Below are 20,373 nucleotides of genomic sequence, written 5' to 3'. Positions count from 1 at the left end.
AGCCATGGGCTGGAGTGATGACATGGTGGCGTGTGTGTGTGCGCGTGTGTGTGTTTCAATGGCGAGACACTTTGCTACAACGGTCTCACACATACGAGTGAAGAAAATTTCGAAATACCTGAACGTTATATAGTATAACGCCATACGTGTTTCATTAGTATGTGTGCGAGGGGTAAATGATGTCTCCGACGGGTTCTCATCGACACACACGTACTAACATTCACACCCTCTTCCAAATGAGGCTCGGGGCTGGAGATGGTTCCATCAAGGAAGTGAACACCCCGCCACCGCGGCGATTCGCTCGGCGGGCTCTCCGCCGCGCACCTGATTGATAGCAGCGATTTGACTGAGAAAAAAGGAAATGGGAAATTGAAAAATGGTGTGGGTAGATTGGAAACAACGCGCTGATTATAAACCGGGTGAGGAAACAAAAGGCCTCCCTGCCGTCTCGCTTCTCGTCTTTGGCGGCGGCGAGGCAGCAGGTGCGTGTCACACAGGTGCCTGATTGAGGCGCACAAAAAGACATTACGAGCGCAAACAAATGGACGTGGTTAGCGTCCCCGGATGCGTTTTGGGCTGATAGAGGTGATTATGAGCGGAGGAGCGGAGGCGGGGCACAGAATGGGCACAGGTGTTGGAAGGAGGAGAAGGCGATTCGGTTGTCACCGCAATATTAACCCATCCTTATAATTAACCGTGTGCGTCTTGTCGATAATGTTGACGGGAAACAAATGAATCGTTTTCGCGCTAATCTAGGGTAGGACTCATTTGGGATCATTTCGATCCAGAGATTTGTCCAATTGATTTCTTACAGCTCTGTTTAACATGACTCTGAGTTTGAAAGCGAAAAACTTGTTCCAATACTTTTGGAGAACAGTTTAGATATACTGTATTGCCCGAATCTTTCCATGTCTTACATTTTGGTAGTTAAACGGCCCAGTGCTGCTGCTAGTGTAATAATAGAGGCTCTTTGGTGGCTGAAAATGAGGACAATTTGTAAAACGCAAGTGTGGCATAAATTAGCCGCTACCTGCTCGTGAAGCGGGCGCGGGGGGGTTTGTTGCGTCTCATAAACGAGTCTTGGCCGCGGCCCCGCTGGTTTAATATTCTCCGAGTGCTTCCAGACAGCGAGTGGCCGTGCAGCAGCTGTCTCTTGAACCCGGCTTTTGGACCCCTCCTCCTCTACTTAGCCCCTCTGACCGCCTCCTTTGCACTCTAGCGATGACAGGCACTGTCAGACGCTTCTCCTAATGTCCTAATTACCGCCCTCTCTTTTCTTTCTCTCTCTAGCTCGCTCGCTTTCTTTTTTTTTTTTATACCTATCTCTGTGTATACACTGAGGCCATTGTGCACTTAGTAAGCAGATATGCTGGCAGACAAGCTTGTAGCCTGTCCGAGTTCTCCCCACGGGAAAGACGACAAGGCTATCAATGCGTCCTCACAACAGCAACAGGAATATTCCCTTTAAGGCCTTTTCGAGGCTCACATACTTTCTGTGCACAGGCACTACCGAGAGCCGCTCAGACTCGGGTTCCTAAATCTCTTCCACGCTGCTAAATTACGGTCACACATATTTTATTTCATTTATTTAGTACCGTTTTTTTCCATGTATAATGCGCCCCCATGTATAATACGCACCCTAAAAATGGCATGTTGATGCTGGAAAAAAGCCTGTACCCATGTATAATACGCACCCAAATTTTGACTCCTACTTAAGTCGGTTAACGTGAAATTATTTCAGAAAAAAGATCTTTGCGAACAACCGGATGTTATTCTGCCGGTCAGTATCACTGCGCATGCGCTAGCAAACTCGATAGGGAAGAAATGTTTCAGATTTGTGTAGGGTACATTGTGACAGCAAACAAGCAGATGATCGAGCAAGCGTCTAATACGAGAGCATTGTGTTCGTATGGAGTGTGTTTGACGTGAACAGCAGAGAAGAAAGCGCATCTGTAATGGCGGCCTCCGTATCATATCCGGATTTAATTTATTTTATTTTATTTTATTTTTTTTTGTACCCATGTATAATGCGCACCCCAGATTTTAGGACAATAAATTAGCTAAATTTTGCGCATTATACATGGGAAAAACGGTATTTACTATTTATTTATTTATGATTTTATTTCATTTTATTTATTATTTTGTTTTATTTTATATCATTTTCTCACACACTGTAAAGAATAACCCAAATTGGCTAGCATGGGGAGCAACCCAAATTTACTTTCCAAATGACACTCTGTAAAGGTAGCAGGTGTGAAGATTGTTGAATTATGGTCAGAGAATCTTTTGGAAACGTTAAGTGCTTTACTGTTGTGTACTTATTCTCGGAGGAAGTCTGCGCCGTAGTCACTCGCTACTTTACTTTAACCTGACTTCCCTTCCCTTCCCGCAGTCCCAAACATTCCAGTCGCGAATTATTTGAAAAATAAAAAAAGAACAGACCGTGGCAGAAAAGAAGCCTTTGCGAGGAGAATTTGCAAATGATGGAAGCGTGGCCCCGAAATAGACAACGTCGATGAAATGTGATGAGTCACTCGGAGGCGGCGACGACTTTTAAGACGGCGCTCAGTCAGCCGTTCTTGTTAACACAAGAGAGCGGCATGGCTGCAGCCGGCGGCGGGAAGAAATCATTGCACCTCGCCGGGAATTCGCCCGCTCACTAGCTCGCTCGCTTTGTGATTTATGGAGCGGTGAAGTCACTGCATTTGTCACAATCAGCACTCTTAACAGTGTGTTGCCATAATTCACTGTCGGCTTGCTATCAATGTTTATTTCAGACAACCTGTCTGCAAAAGAGCTTTTCTTTCATGAGGCTAAGATCAATTTGGTTTTTTTTTCCACTTTGGCCCTCGATGTGTTTTTGAGGTCGCGCCTATGTTCATCTTAAGGTGAATCTCTCTGAAACAAACTTAATTTTCTCAATTTTGGACTAACTTCTTGTTCGATTCCAACAAATCCGCCATTTTGTTTCTCGGTAGAATTCTTTTTATTGGATCTCATTGTCATGCTGCTGTACCAAACATTGTGGGAGGTCTAAATGCAGGCATAAAGATTTTTTTTTTTTTAAATGATGCCATTCAGCCTCCCACTCGATGCTGCGAGACATTACAGAAGGTCATCTACTGGATGTTTACAGCTCCTGTAAATCCACTTGATTGGGCGGGAACGTGCGTTTACATCCACTCAACTATATGTTATGCTTGGTGATTACATGAGTGTTTCGTGCCACGGCAGGATTCTGGCAAAATGGAAAAGAAGGTGGCAGGGGGAGAGTGTTTAAAAATACAGCGCCACATGAACATCATCAGCCATGCGCTGTTCACTTTCTATATCTACAATTTAGGTTTTTTTGGGGGTTTTTTTTTATATAAGCAACAGCTCTGTTTTATCGGTTTGTTGTAAATCCATGCTTTTTGGGCTGTTTGTTATTATTATTATTATTAGTAGTAGTATTACTAATATAATTTTTTATTATTTTATTATTTATCTTATTTTATTGATTTTATTTTAAGTATCATCATAGTTAAACTTGGAACCCAGTCTAGATCCAAATTTAACATTTCTGCAATCGAGAGAGGCGGGGTGCACCTTGGACGGGTTGACAGCCAATCACAGTCCTGCCCCCCCCCCCCTTCAAAAAAAAGCCCTAAAAAGATATTAGGAACAGCTCTCGGTATGAGTCACTGCATTTCTACACTAAATAGTCGTCGCGAAATGAATCCCCCTCTGACGGTGTCAATCAAAACGCAGCATTATTATCTTTGTAAAGGCATTTTCTTTTATTCCGCTCTCCTGCCATTGCGCAGGTGCACATAACCGAGTGATCGGGGGAATAGAAAACTGGAGAGGAAATGAAGCCCAGGCATATTTGCCGTTTTCTGCATTATTTGCACTCTCTGATAATCAAAGTGTAGCATCCCCGAGGACCGACAGGATTGATTATCATTTCGGCTCCGTCGGGTTGTCATGGAGATGGACCATGAACTGGAACCTGTGGTTCATAGCATTGTGGAAAAAAATGAAATGTCGGAACAGTAACAATAATACTAATAAATCGACAACATCTTCACATAATATTTGATTTATTAGAATGTGTGTGCATGTAATGTTTTTTTTGTGTTTTACTTTTGAAAGTGGAATGTCTTTGATTAGTTGAGAGTCTGCAGAAGGGGAAAAAAAAAAATCTGATCCCTCGAATGAAACGAGAATACAATGGGCAGCGCACAGTATGGCACGCGCCCACCGGAGCCGGAGCATCATAAACAGAATGGAGGCGATGTTTTACCTGCGAGGGAGAACATAACATTGAAATGCGGTTGCTGAGAAGACATGTCGACTCATTAGTGTTTCAAACGGAGAGCCATGATGGCGGGTGGCGGCGGTGGGGGGGCTGCGCTATGTATCGGATGCAAAACATTGTCAGCACAAATGTAGCCGTTAGCAAAGTTTGAAGCTGGTTGATTTCGAGTTTAGCGGTGACAGTCAACATCTAGGAAAACATTCCTTTCTTCTTTCCCTTTTATTGGTCATTGTTGTTGATTTTAAGTTTTAGATTGGCTAAAAGTGATATGTAAATATGGTTTATGATGATGCCAGATGGTTTTATTTCCCAAAGCTTAGTAGCCATTTATTTTTTGTTCTGATGATGTATTTAATACCTCGGTAGATAAAATGTGAATGCCACTTCATGGCGAAAATATTTCGTGTTGTTTTGTTCACATTCAAGTGGGATATTCTTAAGTGGCTCATCTTCGTAGTTTGTTTTTTGTCTTCCCCTTTGTGTGACTTCCTTTCTCTAAGCCGCCTATTGGCTTAAACCGTCTTGGCTCTTGATGTTTTTTGACTTCATTCCTAAAGTGACAAAAGGGGTTTTTGTTTGATGTTGTTTTTCATTCAAGGTCATGGAAAGTTGATTTGCTTCGGCCATTAATATTTTCCATTCTCTATTTAAGACAAAGTCTAGCATCACAATTGCTACTTTCCTATTTGCCAAGGCTTTACCGCCATCTTTCTACAATTTAAAGTGCTACGCAAGGAGCAGAAAAAAAAAAGTGAAAACTACGACACACTTATCTTAAGCTCTTACTTTGATGCGTTGCTGAAATAAACAGCGCCAAAAATCCGCAACGCTAACGTTGCCGATGACACTCCTCATTATAAAACACCTTTCACATCCGCCTTTTGTTTCTCCCCACAAATGCCCGGGCGAGAGAATGTGTGTAGATTGGGATGAAAAAGAGGTGAGGAGACAAGGACAGACATCATTGGGAGGACGCTTGGCCTGCCGGCTCTCATCCGGCGTGATTGACAGACGGGCGCATCGGCCGCACTCTCGCCGAGGCGTTTTCCCGCCCCGAAATCTGTCCATCAGCGCCGGTCTAAGCAGAGCGACAGCCATGACATCTAATCACAGGCCAGCCGGCGCCTCATAACTTGTGGCTAATGCGCTGCAGGTAGCGCAGGGGGAGAAACGCCGCCGCCGCCTCCTCGCCGTGCTATTAATAGTCTGGATGGCGGCAGCTGACAGGAAGTGGATCGCTCTGATGGCGAGGGAAGGTGTCGCCAGACTATATCACAAGTCTGTTTGGCTTGAAGTCTCATCAAACTCGACTGCGTCCGTGCATTTGACCTCACAAAGTGACTGGAGCCTAACGTTTTATTTCTTTGCTGTCACTTTGGGCCGCTTCACCCGAAAGGACCTGAGCTTAGAATGCCCGTGTATCAATTCCTCGCAGACTTGTCCTTGAGACTTTTTTTGTGTGTGCACCATTTGCAATGAGGGATATTTTCCCCATAGTAGATTTATGTTGATTCAAAATGAGTACCGTAATTTTCGGACTATAAATCGCGTTTTTTTTTTTCATAATTTGGGTGGGGGGGCGACTTATACTCAGGAGCGACTTATATACATATATATGTTTTTTTTCACTTTTTTGGGCATTTTATAGCTGGTGCGACTTATACTCCGGTGCGACTTATAGTCCGAAAATTACGGTAGTTCATTTTTGGCAGTGTGTCTTGGATCTGCAGTTTGTTGACATTTAGCCTCAAGGCTCCAACCATTAGCATACACTGAGCAGTGGCTAATTTACATTAGAGGTCAACGCCCCCTCCAAACTGGCTAATTTCATTCCTTCTGTTACACTGTTAGGGTAAAGTTTTGACTGGCACTCAAGCGTGTCAGAGCATACTTTGTTTCCTGTCCATCATGTGTTAGTTGTCAGTGTCAACTCTGTGACCTCTCCCCACCCCTCGCTGACATGTCAGCAATGCGCAAAGATTGGAACAAGGACACGTGTCACACCTTGCACTCTTATTACGCCGCCAATCACAGCAAGGAGACAAGCACTTTGCTCAACATTTGTGCTGCACGGCTGCATCTATTGCACATGATGGAAGGTGTGTGTGTGTGTGTGTGTGTTTGTGTGTGTGGCGGGAGGGGGTCATACGCCATCAGCCAATTCAGTAGTTAGTCGTTCAAAAAGCTAAACTGGCGCATTGCATTTTTTCGTTGATTGAGCCCGATGAAGTCTTCCTAGCAACCAGTGACTAGCATTTACGAAACAAACAACATGACATTTTTATTGTAAATGATTTCTATAATTCGCCATGCAGTAAGTCTTTCTTCCTGCTTTCTTGCTTGCTTTCTGCTCCTAAACTGTCTTTCTTCTCTTCTTTTCTTCCCGGCCTGCCACATCAGGAGCTGCTGAAATCATCACAGGTACTACTTTTGCTTTTTTTGCTCGCCGCTCCTCGGTTGTACGTGACTGCTCATTTCTGCTTATTATCAACGGATCTTTTTTGTATTTTTTTTTACTGAGGAACGAGGAGAAAGTACACACAGATGGAGTTGCGATCTTTTTTTTTAATCTCCCAAGTCAACATTTTTTATAAGGTTAATTAGTTGCCCCATTCATTTGTTGTTCTGAGATTCATATATAGTATATATAGGCTTGATTTTTTTTTTTCTTCCTCGTCTCACAAAGTCAATAAAGTCACAAAAGCACTCAGCTGTTTAATGGGTTTGCAGTTCGTTCTCACAAGTCACCATTGGTGCTTTTCTAGGTGGAGGCAACCATTATTTTCATCACAGGCTTTTTCAATGAGTTATTCCAGTTCGAGTTATTCTTATTTATTTTTTTTTTGTTAACACTATGCGTTTTTCTTTTAACACCAACAATGTTGTCCATGTGTGTAACATAGGAGAGTGCCTGTCATGTTTTCTGGGGAAGACGCATTAATATTTCACAATCTTTGTATGCTAATTAATACATGACTAAAAATTCATAAATAAGATTAATTATTAAGTTTATTGTTCATTTCCTAGTACAAACTGTCAAAATCATAAAGATACAAATAGTCAGAGTAAGACCTCTGGATCGTTTCAGCAATTCTGTTTGTAATAGAAAATCTTTGGCAAAAGTTTTTAAAGTTGAAAAGAAAGATTTCTCCAGTTAAAGATATCGATTGTCGAATTGGTAAAAGCAAACAAACGTGGCGGTTGTGCTACGAAATACTCGAGACTTGGAAAACTTCCGTCCTTGTGAGTAGCTTTAGCTGCTGACTCCCACTGGTTATTATGATAAAGATAGAGATGTCGTTGTAGTTCATGACATTTTACAGGTGCTAATCATTTCAAGTTTTCCCCTTCCCCTTAAACTTATAATTGACGCTTTTTACGGACTTTCAGAACTTTTCTTTTCATGGGTGATCTTTTTTTTTTTTTTTTTTTTGCTTGTCGAGTAGCTTTTTTTCACCCACTTTTGTGTTAGCCAATCATTAAACAAGGATCCTCCACACAGAGAATCAAGTTGGCCAAATTAGTCAGTCTGACACCTTTTGAAAGCTCCTCATGCAAAGGTTCCAGAAGTTGTAATTAAACCCTATAAGACCCAAATCCCCGTTGCAGTTGTGAAGAAGCGTTTCATCACGAGGTTCAAGCTCTAATGACTGCGCCGTGTAAAGCGACGCAGCGGGGGGGAGAAAAAGCGACGGAAAAGTTTTATTGTTAATGATGTTCTGTAGTGGCGCTTGTTGCTCGCCGACGCGCTGACTCAGGCAGTTGGACGCTGGCCTGTTCTGCTTTTGATGTTACCACAATAACAAAGAATCAAAGAGAGCGCCGTTAGCTAAACGATAGCTGAAGTTGGCCTGGTTTAGTTGCGCTGTCCAATGAAACGCAAGAATTGGCAGAACAAAATGGCGTCCTTTATACATTTCCTGTCTGTTGGGCGGACTGCTAATATTTCTATTTGATCACGTTTACCACCCAGGAGGGTTTAAACCACTTCCCGTACATTCGACCAAATTGGATCCACTCGTTAATGAACAGTCGGCCGAAGCTTCTTACTCTACACTGCCAATCTTGCTATCGTCTCCACTTGAGCCGAAATAATTTGGTCTTTGCTCCGTTTTGAGTGGCAGAGCCCCTCCATGGCAGATTGCGCATCCTCTTTGGCTGCGCGTCGGCCTCGCTCGCCATGTTGTGATGCGGCAAGAGGCAGGCGGCCATGTGTCGAGCTACAGGCACTTTACTCTTCCAGACAGCTGCTGGAATGAGTGTGCATTTATCAGCCAGTCGTCTGTGCCCAAATCTCCCCCCCCCCCTACCACCAGCGCCCACCACCCGGGATTAATGAGTGTCTCTCCTCATTTGCACCCAATCATGAGCGGGATGCTGAGGCAATTGAAAATGTTTACTCCAATCGCCAGAGCCCTCCATGTTGCACAAAGTGGCCCGTTTTCACTTTGATGGGATTGCTAATCACGGCCGTGTTATTTATGTGTGTTTTGAATTGGAGATGAGCCTAAGCTGAGAAGGATGCTGGAGCGCCACCAATATTGCTCAGGGCTGTCGAGGATTTATTTACAGTTTCTTTTCTCTGCCGACCAGATCACGGCGAGCGGAGAGTAAGCTTGCCTTGCGCTGCCAGATATTTTCAAGTTTTATAATCTAGAAATGTGAAATTCATGCGTATTTTCATTCTACTGTGTTGCGCATTTTAACAGTCAATTAGCATCTGCTTCATTTTTTATCGTATTCATCGTATTCGCATCGTATTCGCGTCGTATTCGGACCCGTATCGTATTCGTATCGTATCTGGTTTTATTTCACAAGCTTTGGGAGCTCACGTTTCGTATCTTACTCAATTAGCAAAACGCTAACGTTCATTCGGGACAATGCGCTTAAAGGGCACGTTGGGCTTCAGCTGACAGTTTTCTATTAATATTATGTAAATATTGCTGACGTCTGAAATGTGAATCGGAGGAGTTAAAGAGCACATCGTCTAGATTCTAGTGTCCAAGTTGACGTTATCCTCTCCAATATCTGCTGACATTTTGTCCGTTTTCAAACATTACCTCACTTTTGTCCCGAATCAAACAAGGAGGCTCGTTATATCAAACAATTGGTCCGAGGAGATTTTTTTTTCCCGCACAAGAGGTTAATTTCCTATTGCGGGAGTTCACGGCGAATCATGTTAGTTTGCCCGTCTGTTCCCATTATCTCTCCGGGGGTGAAACAAACGCACGGCCCCCCCCTTTTTATTTTTCCTTTTGATTATTCCTCCCCACTTTGTAAATGTCACAAAGCAATCGAGGTTTTTTCGCGTGACGACTCGGGCATGTAAATGCGCTTTTGATGTTTGCGCCTGCGTCTGCAGCTGATAGCGTTGCGCCTCCACTGGTGTGAATCTGAGACTTTCTAATGTATTCCAAGCTCGGGTAAAAATAACACAAGGTGACTTTAAATTCTCTCCATGAAAACAGGATAGGAAGAACAAAAAGATTTTTTTTTTTGTGGTGTGAGTTACGACAACAAGGTCCCGGGCTATGTCTCGGAAGAGCGCTTGTGTACCGAGAGCCTTTCGGAAGCTCTTTGCCATGCCGGGAGATAGACGGCGGCAAACTGAGCACACATTGGTCACATGGGCGCTCAGATGGAAGGCTCTGATAAAGCTTAGCCCATCATCGCCATCCAGCTCGCTATTTTGAAGATAACGTGTCAATCGATACGCCGGAAGGAAATACACATTACATCATGCGCTCAATTATTTGTCACAATAGATGATCATTTGGGGAAAGTTCAGTTTTATAGCAGTGAGTGGACTAAATAATATGTATAAAAGAACTAAATCCTGAATAAAATACTTGTCAGAATCAGTCAGTCAACATTTAAAATGGAGCAGAATCGGGAAATTTTAACATTTTCACACTGATTTATGGAGTGGAAGACCCGATCAATAAAATGTATTTTTCCACCCCTTCCTCTTCACGTTCCCTTGTCTCCTAGCTGCTACGTTCTCTTGTCTCCTAGCTGCTGCTCTCCAGCTTCCCTTCGTGGGTAGCCAAGCTTGCAAGCCCATCTGGCGCTGACTCACAGGGGCCCGCCACTCGGATCCGGGGACGCGGACTGGGAGGGGGATCAATAGTGGCAAACATGGCAGTCTTATATTAAACGGATTAGACTTGGGCTGCACAATCTACACAAAGCCTGTTTGTGTAGCGTGGCATTGTGTGGCATTGTTGCCTCGTGTTGACGAAAGAAGCGCAAATATTTGTGAGGCAGTGAATGTCCAGACGGTAACGTGTCGTGTTTGTGTGCGTGTGTGTTGAAGTGGAAGGTCAGAACCTGGCGACGGACAATGTTTCGGTGGCGGAGGGCGAGATGGCCACCATCAGCTGCAGAGTGAAGAATAACGACGACTCGGTCATCCAACTGCTCAACCCCAACAGACAGACCATCTACTTCAAGGATGTCAGACGTAAGGAACATTGCAGTAATTATTAGAGATTTCATAAATTTATATATATAATAACTAATAATAATAAGGATAAATAATAATAACAAATATTATTAATAATAAATAAATATAATAAAGAATTCATAAATATTAATATTACAAGGAACTCTGCTGTAATGATTGAATATTTAATAAATATGTATAATAAATAATAATAAAAAAGAGAAATAATAATAAAAAATAAATATAATAAGAAATTAACAAATATTAAAGAATATTTCAATCAAAACTTTAATGACAGCAGAACGGCTGAAATGATTAGGACAAGTCTCTTAAGCGATTACTGGTTTTTACAGGAGGTTGCCATAGGAGGACATGAGTCAGAGCCTCGTACTTATTAATTTCTCGTGAAAGGTTATCTTAGCTTTATGAAAAATTCATCCATATTCTTACTCAGGGCGCATATATGCAGAAATATTAGCGATGCTTTCACCGGCGAATCGTTGAAAGGTCGGCCTCGTTGGCCTTGAGCTCAGTTTCTGCCTTCATTAGACAACTCGATTAATTGCCGAGAATTTCGCCGGGATTTGTGTACGGATCTGAAATGACTCGACAGGCCACACTGTTTTAGTCACGAGTGTCGCATCGTTTGCAAATTAGGGAGCGTCTCGTAATGTGAGCAGCTGGAAAGCTTGCGTGGCCCAGCCCGCCTTTTTTGCGTCGTACGTTCGCAAAACGCGATTTCCATCTGTCCTTGACGTTTGCCACTTTAGCACAAGTCATTAAGCTCAGGAAGCGCGCGAGATTAATATGAGATAATTCTCCGTCGGGCCATAATGGGAATACTTTTGTGTCCTTGTCAATGTTCGATTTTACGATAATCTCTTAGATTAGGAGATTGAACGTTATGATTATGCATGAGCATATGGGCCTCGTCTACTTTTCGCTAGCCCCACCCTCCAGTTGCGCTTCTTTCACTCGTTTTTGTCGAGGATACGAGCCAGCCTTCAAGGTGATGGAGAATGTGTCCTTCTATACCCCAGCCCAGCTGTTAGTTTGCAAGTAAAAAAAAAAAAAACTCACTCTTGTCCCTTTTTTTTCCCCCCCCAAATCATTGAGGGAATTGAGTAAATCTTCAGAGGCTGCAGTAGATTCGGCATTTTTGACTCTTACACAAAACCCAGCAAAGTTTTCTCAGCGTGACACGCGTGGACTCGTGGCCCGCAACGAGGCGCTTCCGGCTACCGAACGATCACCCGCTTCGATCCCCTGGTCATTCACGATGTTAGCTGTCAAACATGGCGGCTGGACAGTGAAAAATGGCGGCGTGCAAGTGTGTGCCAGCGGCAGCGACACGGCGGCCACACAGGAAGACAGATACGAGATCATGATGGTGTCTTCACCACCGCCACTAAGGAGCGAATAAACACATTCATACTGCTGCCAGTAAATAAAAATTACCTTACAGGTTGAGGCCGGGACGCTGTTGTCGAGACGAGGCGAGATCTATGCGAAATGACATGCAATTTGCCAGAGCTGACATCTGTGATGGGAAAAATGAGGGTTTATCCGAGGGTTTCTGTGGATGAGGCGCCACTCTTATTTATGCACTGCGACGCGCTTCTGGAGGCGACTGACTTTGAAAAAGGTGGATTTTAAATGGATGAAAAGCTAGTCCCAATCTTCTTTCGAATGTGACCGCAAAGTAAGTCAATTAGGAGCTAAGGTGGGATTGACACGCGGAAAAATAGGTTAGAAACGTGTTTTTTTTAAACAAAGAGGACAAATTTAGAAGAAAAGATACGTAGGTGTATTAATAAAGAGACAGATTGACGGCTAAACAAACAACTGATGTTGTACTAATAAAATAAAAAAAAAGAAGGGGTCCTAGTAGAGATCCATGCGGGACACCATTCCAGTTTGGTGGATGTTTTTTAATAACATTTAAAGCAAAATATTCTATAAGAGATTTCCAAAGCCGTCACTAACAGAATACGCTTATTTGACATTTCAAAATTAGCCCAAATATTAAATTAGAATGTTTTTTTAAGGACAGTTTACATTTTGAAAACGCTAACTAGCAGTTAATGTACTGTTTGTGATTTTCCACGTTCTAATACAGCCCGATGGCAGGAACATCAATTTTTAAAGTGCACTCATAAGCACTTTAGCTCTCGCGTCGTCGATGTTGTTTAATCTCCGCCTGGCGTCTCGGGGGGGTGTCAGGCTTTCCCTCCCTAACAGGTGTTGTGACTCTCCAACTTACACCAGCGCCATTGTTCCCCTCTGAGTCCTTCACGAGAGCTCTCAAATTATATCGGGGGAGGAGATAGGATTTCATGTTGATGCTGCCCCGAGACCCCGAGTAATGATCGTGATAATAACTGCAGAGCCTGATGGGAATACCAAATACGTCCCCGTGCGTTTTAAGCGGCGGCGGGAAGAGGAGTTGGCTAGCTTCCCGTGCCGGACCCGGGAAAGGAGGCGAGGTCGGGGTACTCATCAAATCAGCCAAAGATGTTTATGTGAAAAGATGAATTCAGCCGACCTTAACGAGAATTTAATCCAGTCTGTCTGCTATTGCCATTAAATTATGTCTATCATGAAAACATGCCTCAGGCAAATATTTGCTGATTTTTATAAAACAACATTTTTACCCGGACTAAGAATCAAGGAAAAAAAAATACAGTTGTCTTAAAAGATATTTTGACGTGCTTTAATATCTCGGTTAATGTATTCTGTACTTTTACAATTGGAGTGTAACGCATTCATCCGTGACAAGGAGCGGCGGCACTGTTTTAAGAGTTGCCGGCTTGTTAGGAGTCCTCACGAGCGCTCGCCGCACTTTGCCGTCTTGGCGAGTGCTCCGCCGACTGTGAAGCTACTTTATAAATCAACTCGAATGAATCACTTTGAAGCCCACTTTTCTTTTGACTCAATTAAAGAGAGAGCTCGCAAAGCTCCTTGCACTCCTCCCTATCTCATTTTCTGCCGCTTCCTCTTTTGTCTTCGTCCAACCGCGTCGCTTTGGATTCTTTTTTCCGGAGGATTCTTCCCCTCATATTGTCGTTTGTGTCCCGCCGCAGCCCTGAAGGACAGCCGGTTCCAGCTGGTGAATTTCTCCGACAACGAACTGCGGGTGTCCCTTTCCAATGTGTCGCTCTCGGACGAAGGACGCTACGTGTGCCAGCTCTATACCGATCCGCCTCAGGAGGCCTATGCCGACATCACCGTCCTGGGTGGGTAGAAGGCACACGGACATGTAACTCACTTTTATAATATATATATACGTTATAAGTATACGTTCCCCCCCTTACATTCTACCAAACGTTTGTTTAATTTGTTTTTATTTATTATACATATATTTTTTTTAACTTTTGAATTTCAAAGTATACATTCGCACCCTTTCATTCTCCCAAACCTTTTTATGTATTTATTTATTATATATATATATATATTTTTTTTTTTTTTTTACTTTTGAAGTTTAAAGTATACATTCCCACCCTTTTATTCTACAGAACTTTTCTTTTATTTTTATTTATTTATTTTTATTATTATTATTATTATTATTATTATTTAACTGTTGAAGTTTAAAGCATACGTTCCCACCCCTCCCCCCCCCCCCCCCCAACTACTGGGTAACACTTCATCTGACTTCTTATCCACTTATGTGCTCCCTCCCATTCCTCCGCTTTGTTTTTTTTTTTTGAACTCTCGCCGCATTATTGGTAGTAGTCATCTTTGATCCCATCATCTTTAGCAGCCGAAACAAAATGTCAGCCAATTAGAGACCCTCGGTGCACGAAAAAGGAGCAGATGCTGGAAGCCATGGCATGGCGTCTGCCGCGTGGGCCTTGGCAGCTGTGTTGACTGTGTGAATTCCAGTGAATGTTGACTCGGCTGTTCCCAAACCATTCGCCCCTTTGAGAGTCAGCTGTGCCTTCACTCTGATGCTTTTGCGTTAAAATGACTCTAGTTAAGCTTTATTATACACGCCAACATCCCGGCGGGGATTGAAAGGAATTAAAAGCACTTTCAAGTAATTGCTCGACTTGTACAATGGAGGCTGACAGTGGCGGCGCTTTTTCTCCTAAACTGAGGCTTCCATTGAAGGGTCCTTGCAATGAGCTCCCCCTCTGACTTTTGGGCTTTCAAGGAACCAGAGTTCAGCCCGATGACTAATTCGCCAAATAAGCAAAGAGTATCCTGCTTTCTGTGCGTGGAGGAGTTATTTGGCCCGATGCGAGAATAAGTTATTTCATATTTAAATTTCGACTTATTCATCCTTTTCTGTGAGCTCCGCTGCAGCGTTCAAAAGCGAATGGAGGAAACTTTTCAAACTTGTTTGGGCCACAAGGAGACTCGAGAGAGAACTTACAATAAAGTTGGTACTCGGAACTTTTGATAGAATCTTATTGTATGTAGTACCGTCGATAGCCATCGTGTTATTTAAATTTAGAGAGTTTGCAACTTCAACACAATTGCCCGAGTCACATTTCCATATACAAAACAAGATTTTATTTTTTTTTTAATCATGCATACAGTATAAAAACTAATAAAATAAAATAAAAAAAAGAAATATAAAGTACTAAAACGTTTCAAAATAAAAAAAAAATCCGCTTCAAAATCAATTTGAAAAAATATATATATAATCTTGTGGGTCCTCATTATTGGAGCCATTTTTCATTTGTATTTTTTCCGCACCAGTGCCCCCGGGCAGCCCGATCATCGAGAGCCGCGAGGACGTGGTCAGCGAGGGCAACGAGACGGAGCTCACCTGCACGGCCAGTGGCAGCAAGCCAGCGGCCTCCATCAGATGGATGAAAGGAGATGAGGAAATGACAGGTAGGTCCAAATTCAAGTCCCGACATGACTTCATGCCCTCTTGCCTGCCACAGACAACCGAGTGCCAATTTTATTTTTTCTTTTACCATCTTTTGGATTGTTTGGCCTCATCTACAGCTTTTCCTCCCCGAGAGTCATTCTTGTTGCTTATTTATGATTTTTTGCTTGCTCAGCAGAGGAACTCTGTGATTAAGCCGTACGTTAAGAGCTTCATGTCGTTGAATGTTTCTCATAAATCATCAGCCTTCGTGGCTCGTGCCGTGATTTCAAATGACCAAAATATTTACTCTCACGGCTCTGTTAAACAAGTTGAATCCTGATGGAATTTCACGGCCGTGAATCTATTGTGTTGCCTTGAAGGAATCTATACGCAGCCAAACTCACCGTCACTGTTATGAATTCATATTTGTGCCTTTCATCTTCATTTCCGCATCTTACACAGAGGTGTGACCTGGGGGAGTGTGGAATAATCCTTATTGCCTCTCAGTTATGATTAAGGGGTCATCAAGTTTTCATTATTGTACAGCAAGGGGAGGAAATTCATTTTTGTATTTACCCGAAGTGGATCTGTGCGGGCTTTTTTTGTCAAATTCGGTGTGTATTAGAATCGAGAGGTTTCATTGGGCTTGTCATGAGATGAAATATTTAGACAGGGACCAATCGGATGGGAAATGTCATCGCCACCGCCAGTGTTCCCTCGGCGACTCCATCTTTGTTTATGAGGAGTTGATGAAGAATTCCGTACGTGAGGGACATAGAAGGTAATAGCACAGAGTCCGGACACCGGAGAATCTGGTTGGATCAAATTTTGGCGTTCGATACGGTAATAATTATACCATCTATAGAAAAAAAAAAAAAAACAAGGCGACCATGTATTGTATGGTGAATCTTTTTTTTTTAGGGTTGTATTTCATTCCAGCAGGCTAAGCATGACAAAGAAATCTGCTGGCTGATTTAAGCATTAATGGCAGATTCGGTTTTGCAATCAATAATCAAGCTGGCAGAATTGCCATTGGCAGTTTCTGGCCCAAGAGAGAGAGAATCAGCACACAAGGGGGGCAAAATTAACATAAATTACAGCAGCAGAATGATTTCAATAATGTGGAAACGAGCTCGTCTGCTGCTGGTCTTTTACGGAATTGATTCCGTTGTCTGAATAATGTTTATAATTTGCGAGTGGTTATGTGAAACCGCCCGCCGAAGATGAAATTGTAAACTGTCTCAATGTTTTGCTCATTGGGGAAAATGGGAATCAGTAAGCGGGCTTAGAAGTACCAGTAAGACAAAAGTAGAGTGCATGGCCTTAATGTTAGAGCCAACCCAGTTCATATGGATCTTTGACGTGTATAGTCGTCAATGGTAGTGAATGAGTTCAGAAAAATTATTTAGTTTGGGCGAGGAACAAGGAAACGGTTGACTCGTCGGAGTCACATCGGAGATGGTCAGCGCATTTTTTTTTCTTCAGCGTTGTCGTGACGTCGTAGAAGAGAACTTTGGAGAAGCAAAGAATTAGAAGAGCTCTGACGGCTTTGGAATATTAGAAAAAAAGCAAGTTGAAAACTTTGTGCAAACAAACCAAAATTACGAAGTGAAGAAGCTTGGTTTGTTGGGCAGATTGCTGTTTTATTTATTAGCGCGACGTTGTTTTGCATACGTCTGATTTCCTAATTCAATCTTCTGTTGAGACGGCGTTTGACAGCGACAAGTGTCACCCTGGCAGAGGTTACGCTTGATTGCGCCGGGATTGATCAGTGGTTGATGCTCACAAGTGTGTTTTGATTAGACGTCTGCGCCTTGACACTCAAATCGGGTCCGCATTGAAATTCAAGTCCCCGCCACGGTTTGATTTGCGCCTCTTTTTTTTATCATTTATTTTATTTATTCTTCATCTGCGCACGAATGACATTGATAATTGACACGCCTCAACATTGATAAGTACACTCTCCGACCCTCATCTTCAAAACTCATCTCAGAAAACTTCCTAGCACTTTTTTATGTTTTGAAATTTAAAGCCGCATACTAGATGGCGCCAGACTTTTTGTTTCTGAACTAATGCTAGGAAAAGTACGCTCACAATATTTGTAGCGCTGCAATATTGACGTAATTATTTTTAATGTAACTATTTTCAATGATGTAAATTTTATAAATCTCATATTGCATATTTTGCTGTATTCTTTTTTTATATTATAAATATAAATAAATTATAAATCTTATATATATATACGTATATAAGTATATTTTTTATGTTTTATTTATATATTATATATTTTATATTTTTGTATATTTTATATTTTTGTTTTATTTATATATTTTATTTATATGTATATATTTACTTATTATATATTATTATATATTTTTTATTCTTTTTATATTTGGCATTTTAAATCATTTAACAAAGGCCTGACAATATGTTCGACTAACTGCGTTTTTTTGCACATAATCAGACTAAAACTGTCTGCGCAATTAATGCCTTACTGTGAGCTCTGCAATGTAGCAGAAAAAAGTCAATCCAAGTCGTATTGGCTCGTAATAGCCCCCCGAGCGCACTACCAGCCCATGAAGTCCAGAGCAGGTCTTCGGTTACATTAATATCCGTCCATATTGTAAGTGTGCGTCGGCATCTTTTTTTTTTTTTGGGGTCCGTCGAGGGCTCCTCTCGTGACCGGGGCTGGAATGAAAGTACGACTCAGGTCAAAGTGGGGTGGCGTAATTATTTCCCCACTTCATTAAGCGCGAGTAAAGCGTCACACTCAGCACTGAAGTTAATGCGCTGCCCCCGGTGGCATTGTAATGCTCTCCAAATGACCCCCCCCCCTCTCCCCCCTCCCCTCTCTGACAGCTCCACGGGGCTGAGCGGAGGGCAGATTACTGCCAGCTTGCCCAACCCAAAAACTTAGTTTCTATTTGTCATTTTTACGCTTTGCTGATCTTCTTTCCAGGAGAAACAACGGTGGAAGAGACGTACGACCGAATGTTTACCGTCATCAGTCGCGTGCGGTTCCTCGTCAGCAAAGAGGACGACGGCATGCCGGTGGATTGCGTCGTCGAGCACCCGGCCGCCAACGACCTGCTCGCTCAGAGGAACCTGGACGTGCTATGTGAGTATCACCTGTCAAGCCCAAAAAAAATCCCCAAAGTCGGAAAAGAATCCACCTGTTGCTAAGCAAAGTTCTCAATTGTATTTTTTTTTATCGACTTGATTAATAAATGTGCAAAACTAATTATTGTTATAATATTCCATAGCTTCAGCCCTAACTGCCATAAATGACTTTCTTTCCACTAATTAGCTAAATTGCTACTGGCCATTCGGGGTAAGCATTCAGCTTTCCTCAAAAAGACTATTTATAACCAACAAGGTGGTGCCGTTGATAGCCGAAGGCGGGTCATCTGATTAGGTGTGACTGATAAATCCGACTGGCGCCACGCACCCTAAAGGTTAAGTCACCCTATTGTAAGCGCTGCGGAATATTCGTTTTGGTCCACTTTCTTCGTCTGACCTTTCAAGGAAAAACAGAAAGCTCGACTGCAAGTGCTTGACATTTTGCTAATCTTTGGCATGCGTTGATAACGGGAGAGAAATCATTTTTTGCTGTAAGCTACTATAGGCTGAGTAGATGTCAAATGTGCACATAGGATAATCCTTTTTATCCGCCGCCACCTTTCACTCCTGGCTATTTTTGCCTTTGCTCCCTTTCCAACGTTTTGAGTGCAATCATGATTTGATTTCAGTTTTGGCGAGGCAGTCAAAAGGGGCGGGCCTTGTTAAGAGTCTACGATACAAGTCAATGATAATATTTTTGATTTCTCAGATAAACCCGAAGTGAAGATTGTGGTGACGTATCCCCAAGGATTAACTCGAGAGGGCGACAATCTCGATCTGACGTGCGTTGCGGGGGGAAAACCACAGTGAGTGCACCGGACGAGGGGGCGGAGCCTGAATTTCAAAGTCATCATCTATCGGATTGTATTCCCTGAATTTGCTCGTGTCTTCGCAGCCCTCATCAGATCAACTGGCTGAGGGTGGAGGAGGACGTGCCGCCTCACGCCGTGGTCACCGGCTCGGACCTCTTCATCGAGAACCTCAACAAATCCTTCAACGGCACGTATCGCTGCGTGGCCTCTAACACGGTGGGCGAGGCCTACGACGACTACGTCCTCTACGTGTACGGTGAGTCGTGCTGCACGAAGTTGTGTCATAAAAGTTCCAGGAATGGAGTCGCAAACTCATATTTAAAATCTAAACTTTTGGTTAAAGGTTAGGATCAATACAGTAAGTCATGGATTACTTGCTAAATGGCTTTTTAGCGGCATTGTGTGCTTTTGTGCTGCTGTTTTGGTTAGCAACAGTGTTCAAATAGGCTCAACAGTTGTTTTATTAATGTCGTCTATGAACGTAGATGGCCGTAGTTGATGTATCTTTTTTTTTCCCGACACGTCAAGAAGATTGTTAGATTAAGACGTCGGGCATGTCACTCATATTCAAACAACAAAATGTGAGGAGAAGGCGGCGCGTGGCCTTAAAAGCAAAACCTGTTTTTCGAGAAGGGGGCCTTTTGTTGCCTTTTATGAGATCTGATTGCTGCTTTCACGACAATGTGATTGTTTTGATTTGTGCTCATTTAAGTCAACTTGACAGCCATTGTCAAAAAGCAACAATGTCGCGGTTTGTTTATCTGGCCCACCGGCAAATTACGATGACAGCTGTTGAGAATGTGCACAGAAATGAAAAGGTCCCCCCCCCAACTCGTCTGAGTCGTCTCACCAATTGTGTCGCTGGCAGCTTTTT

At 42.8% G+C, this 20,373-nt stretch overlaps 1 protein-coding gene across 3 annotated transcripts in view; it reads left to right on the top strand.

The window, feature by feature from the left end:
* cadm1b (cell adhesion molecule 1b) overlaps positions 1 to 20,373 on the top strand; it is a 122,085-nt gene that overhangs the window by 57,801 nt on the left and 43,911 nt on the right. For 2 of the 3 annotated variants that reach the window (XM_061280866.1, XM_061280864.1), the window contains exons 2-8: positions 6,701 to 6,721; positions 10,617 to 10,763; positions 13,829 to 13,981; positions 15,450 to 15,587; positions 18,527 to 18,685; positions 19,397 to 19,493; positions 19,583 to 19,755. In XM_061280866.1, coding sequence (XP_061136850.1) covers positions 6,701 to 6,721; positions 10,617 to 10,763; positions 13,829 to 13,981; positions 15,450 to 15,587; positions 18,527 to 18,685; positions 19,397 to 19,493; positions 19,583 to 19,755 — 888 coding nt within the window. The remainder of the gene's footprint in view (positions 1 to 6,700; positions 6,722 to 10,616; positions 10,764 to 13,828; positions 13,982 to 15,449; positions 15,588 to 18,526; positions 18,686 to 19,396; positions 19,494 to 19,582; positions 19,756 to 20,373) is intronic. The other variant, XM_061280865.1, reaches the window with a different exon arrangement.

The sequence above is a fragment of the Syngnathus typhle genome, linkage group LG6, assembly GCF_033458585.1.
Source record: "Syngnathus typhle isolate RoL2023-S1 ecotype Sweden linkage group LG6, RoL_Styp_1.0, whole genome shotgun sequence".
Lineage (NCBI taxonomy): Eukaryota > Metazoa > Chordata > Actinopteri > Syngnathiformes > Syngnathidae > Syngnathus > Syngnathus typhle.
The sequence above is the reverse complement of the archived record's forward strand: the minus strand, read 5'-3'. Positions and strand labels throughout refer to the sequence as shown.